The 4,499-nt window shown below is 42.4% G+C and overlaps 1 protein-coding gene across 1 annotated transcript; it reads right to left on the reverse strand.

Annotated features, from left to right (window-relative positions):
- Positions 1–1,491: 1,491 nt before the first annotated feature.
- On the reverse strand, positions 1,492–4,499 carry LOC147905459 (dolichyl-diphosphooligosaccharide--protein glycosyltransferase subunit 2-like). The gene has a single exon (XM_087372751.1). It carries the CDS (start codon positions 4,191–4,193, stop codon positions 2,118–2,120), a length of 2,076 nt encoding a protein of 691 aa, XP_087228877.1. The 5' UTR covers positions 4,194–4,499; the 3' UTR covers positions 1,492–2,117.

Below are 4,499 nucleotides of genomic sequence, written 5' to 3' on the forward strand. Positions count from 1 at the left end.
GCAAAGACTCTTTTTCCGAAGGTGCATTGTGGATATTTTTCCAATGGGAGTGAAATTGGCTCAAAGAAGGATTGCCTCTCCTCTTTGTCCAAGATGTCATCATGCTCTTGAGAGTGTTCAGCACTTATTGTGGTTTTGTTCATATTCCGAAGACCTTTTGGACAGGATCACCTATTCCAGAGACCTTCTAGACCTCTTTGTCCAAGATGTCATCATGCTCCTGAGAGTATTCAGCACTTATTGTGGTTTTGTTTATATTCTAGAGACCTTATGGGAGTGAAATTGGCTCAAATAAGGATTGCCTCTCCTCTTTGTCCAAGATGTCATCATGCTTCTAAGAGTATTCAGCACTTATTGTGGTTTTGTTCATATTCCAGAGACCTTCTAGAATAGGATCACCTATTTTTTCTCTCAGATTTCTGACACACAAGTTTTCGAAGTTTTTCTAGATGTTTGGCAGAATACCAACTCCTTTGTCCCAGTACTCTCTTTTCTTACATTGGATCAAATACTAGGCATTATGGACCCTCTTGCTTCAACAAAATCATGCATTTCTGAATTCATCTCTTCAGCACCCTTATGAGTTCTTCCGAGCCTCATTGCGGCAATCCTTATATGATGCCTTGCATGAGGAGGATTTGGATGTCTCTTGCATTGAGCTTTTCTTTTACTGTTTCTGATGGATAGGGCATTGGCTCTTTTCTGGAGCACTGCCCTGTCGTAAAATGGTTGTTTCATAATATAATGTTCTTAGTTTTACCCCAAAAAAAAAAAAGTGTGTGTGTGTGTGTGTGTGTGTGTGTGTGTGTGTGTGAGAGAGAGAGAGAGAGAGAGAGAGAGAGGCGCAACTATAGCCAAATGCCACCACCTATGAGCTCACGACTAAGCTCAACACCTTAAAAATGGAGGGAGGCTACATATGCCTCCTCTCGAGTCACTTACAAGGTCAAAAAGATGTGGGAAGGAGATGTCCTATGTCAAACTTCAAAAGGAAGACATATTTAGCAAGCATCAATGCCCAAGCATAAGCAGCTATACTAGGTTTCTAAAGACCCACGGAGTCTCTTGGGCAAACACAGTGCTTACTAAAATACGTCAAATAAACAAAAGAGAAAGAAAACAAGAAAGGAAGAAGATGACTAAGTAAAAATAAACAAGCAAATCAAGAAACACGATCTACCAAAAAACAGGAATAAAATCTCTCTCTCTCTTATATTTAAAACAGAAACAACTAAATGGACCCCTTACACTTATGTACCACTTCCTATAAAGATGCAAAATTACATTCCTGACTTAGAAAGCACATGCATACTCAAACAAACTCTCTTTTGAAACAAAAAATCAAGAACGTCTGGTACAATAAAAATTGTCATTAATGATTGCATAATAGTTCCCCATGTTTGAGGAATTTATAGGTTTGACTCAAAGTGGCTGCTAGATAAGATGTTACTGAAACATAGAGAGGAGACTCTACACAACAAACCACCTTGAGAAAAGGCCATCATGGTGCCACCATAATTATTGAAGAATAGCAAGGACGAATGTGAGGTCTCCCCCTTCCAATGAACGAGTCATAGTGTGAAGTTGAATGGTGCTGAATAAAGCATTCATACTTTGGTAACAAACATCTGTATGATACGACCATCTGAAGCTGAATTCTCAGCAAAACAGCAATTACAAACTGTGTAGACCTGCAGATTTAAAACACATCTGTTGAAGAAAACTGTGAAGTGAATTCAGCTTTACCCCTGCTACAGATGAGCTTAAATGCAGACCAAGTACAAGAAACACATGCCTGAAGCAAAATTAAGAACCTTTACATTGTTGGAACCTTATTCCATGCTCTCTGTTTTTAAAACTTACCATGACCAAAGTTAACGAGAATAGTGTCTCATAACGTAGTTATAAAGCCTGTATATCTGCTTACTCCAGTCAAAAACGTGTTCTTTCCTTCATAGAAGATGCAATTAAGATACCTCTCATTAAGGAGGCATGACGTAATTTCAGTTCTATCAAAAGAAAAAAGAGTTCGTCCAATAGTTCGGAGAAGAATTCCACGAACTTTCCAGACATGCTGAGACGCCCCTACGCAGTTGAGTTGCCACCACACCTAGAAATCATGCCGCTTTTATCTTTGAAGAAGAATCAGCGAAATGTGACAGGAGGTGCTGGCCGGGTAAAAGCAATAAAAGAGTGAGGATTCCAAGAAACTTCAAAGTTTCGAAAAGATTGAACTTCAACCAGAACAAGATATAAAGCCCTAGAATACTTGCAATTCCTCCATGGAAAGCCAGAGCTGCAATCATTGGAAGCCCGGACATTGGAAAGCTCGTAAAATTTGTATTCAGCAATTTGAGCCCAATCAAAAAGCCTAGCAAAGGCACGAGAGTGAGGAAGAAAAATGTATTTGAAAGAGTTGACCGTGCCCGCTTTTCTTTGGGCTGAAACACATGTACAATCTCCAGTTTTGGCCCGTACGAAGGCACATCTGCAGCTGCAACTTTTGCGACACCTTCAGATGGCTCGGGCAAATCAAGCTCAACTGTACCCAAAGCCCACCTGAACGAGTTCTCCATGCAAACGTCTCCAAGAATCAGTTCCATTGCATACATTCCAGACAAGTAGCCGAGCTTTTCGACAAGACCAAGAAGATCCAGATTTAATTCCATACACTTGCCGCTTGTCTTGACTAAAAACAGATGTTCAGCACCACTTTCATGTTTCAACTTCACAAAGACCTGATGTGGCCTGAACGGTTCATTCAAAGGGGAAAACACCTCCAAGGAAAGGTGCAACTTTTGAAGATGGGTCGCAAAAAAGGAGAGAACCTCCTTGGTTGATGGATCCCACTTCTTCAGCACATCAGGGCTCCCTGTGTCACTATCGAGCACTCCTACTTCAACATTGGTAACTGTAGCTATGCCTGTCACTACAATCTGTGTGGTGGGAAGTACACCAGCAGAATATTTATGTTGATCAAAGGGCTTTACCTCAAAACTGAGATCATATTTACCAAGATCGATATTATTCCCCAGCAAATCTAACCTGTGTATAAAATTCATAGCATCCGACTCCAGAGCCAAATTGGTCAACGTGGCCCGACTTTTTGACTCTGACTTTGTTGCCTTTACTACAGAAACAGTTGCCGGAACTGGTGACCCAAGGACAGTGGTAATAGAAACCTCAAGCATATCCCTTGATGTCAAAGAAATCACTGCTGATGGCACAGACAACACCAAAGGCACGATAACGTTGTTTGCTTCAAGGCAACTGAGTGCATCCACTATATAAAACGCATCAGTACTATTCCCAGGCACCCCTGAACTCAAAAAGAAGCCTGCAATTCCCCTGATTTTTTCCGCAGAAACCTTAAGGCGTCCTGGCACAGCCGCAGCAAATGCAGTCACACCCTTAATTACATAGGACGTAGCTGCTAAAGGACCACCAGCACTGCTGATCATATCCACCTTCTTTTCATCAAAATACTGGGTGCCATCATCGTAGCTCTCAATAGATTCGAATAACTTGCTCACTGCACTCTTGATAGGATGGATCATAGACTCCTCGATAGCAGGGCCTGCAATGCTTATCAAACTTGCAAGTGTCTTTAAAGCAATTCCAGCAGCCTTAGCACTCGATTCACTCTCTTTCAAACTATATTTCCAAGTACCATCAATTTGACCTAGTGTCTTGATAGCATTGAAAACGTCAATGGCGTTCTCTAAGACCAAGTCCTCTTTGAGCCAACCTTGCTCCTTTATCACTGCAAGTGTACCGACCGAGAAATGCAAATCCAACAGAGAGCTGTTTTCAGTGATGTATGACATCAAATTCGATAAGAGAACCTTGACGTCATCCCAGGTCAATGGACAACGCAAAATCCCTGCTATTTTGGCGGCGTAAAATACCTCATTTAATGGATTGCTAGAAGAGGCCAAAACGTCGACTACCCGACTACATGTGGCCGGCTCTTCGCGTTTGATTCCGATAACTTCCAGCGACCGTAAGGCTTGGTACTTATCCTCTAAGCTGCTACTACCGCTTTCCGAAGCCATGAAAAGGCGTTCAACGGCGGCCTTGTCGTTCCCTGAAAAAGCATGATAACTCGCAGCAGCGATGGAGGCAAAGCAAAACAGAATTACCAGTTGCAAAAGCATCCGATCTGCTACAGCTGCAGCACAAGAGAAAGTCATTGCTGTAGAAGAAGCTAATCCTCAAGCTGCTTCAAGCTGGTATTTGCGTCTCAAGGGCCTTAGGGTTTTCATTTGTAGTTACGTGGTCAAGTTGATCTATGTACCTCGGTTAAGGCTGGTTTCACGTGTTGTTTACATGGCTGCCGGTAAGGAGCCGTTTAGGGAAGTATATTGGCACTTGCCCGCTCTGTGGTAAGGGCATGGAGGTGGTTCATCTTGGTTGGACATCTGCTATGTCTGTGGCGGTCTGCCCCACTTGCCCTTTCTGTGGTAAGGCCATGGACGAGGTGGTTCATCTTGGTTGGA

This window comes from Dipteris shenzhenensis, chromosome 1 (assembly GCF_047967505.1).
Source record: "Dipteris shenzhenensis isolate YYH24624 ecotype China chromosome 1, Dip_SZ_1.0, whole genome shotgun sequence".
Taxonomy (NCBI): Eukaryota; Viridiplantae; Streptophyta; class Polypodiopsida; order Gleicheniales; family Dipteridaceae; genus Dipteris; species Dipteris shenzhenensis.

Excerpts from the sequence above, each read along its gene's own strand:
- LOC147905459 (XM_087372751.1), bottom strand. The coding sequence starts at position 4,193 with ATGACTTTCTCTTGTGCTGCAGCTGTAGCAGATCGGATGCTTTTGCAA.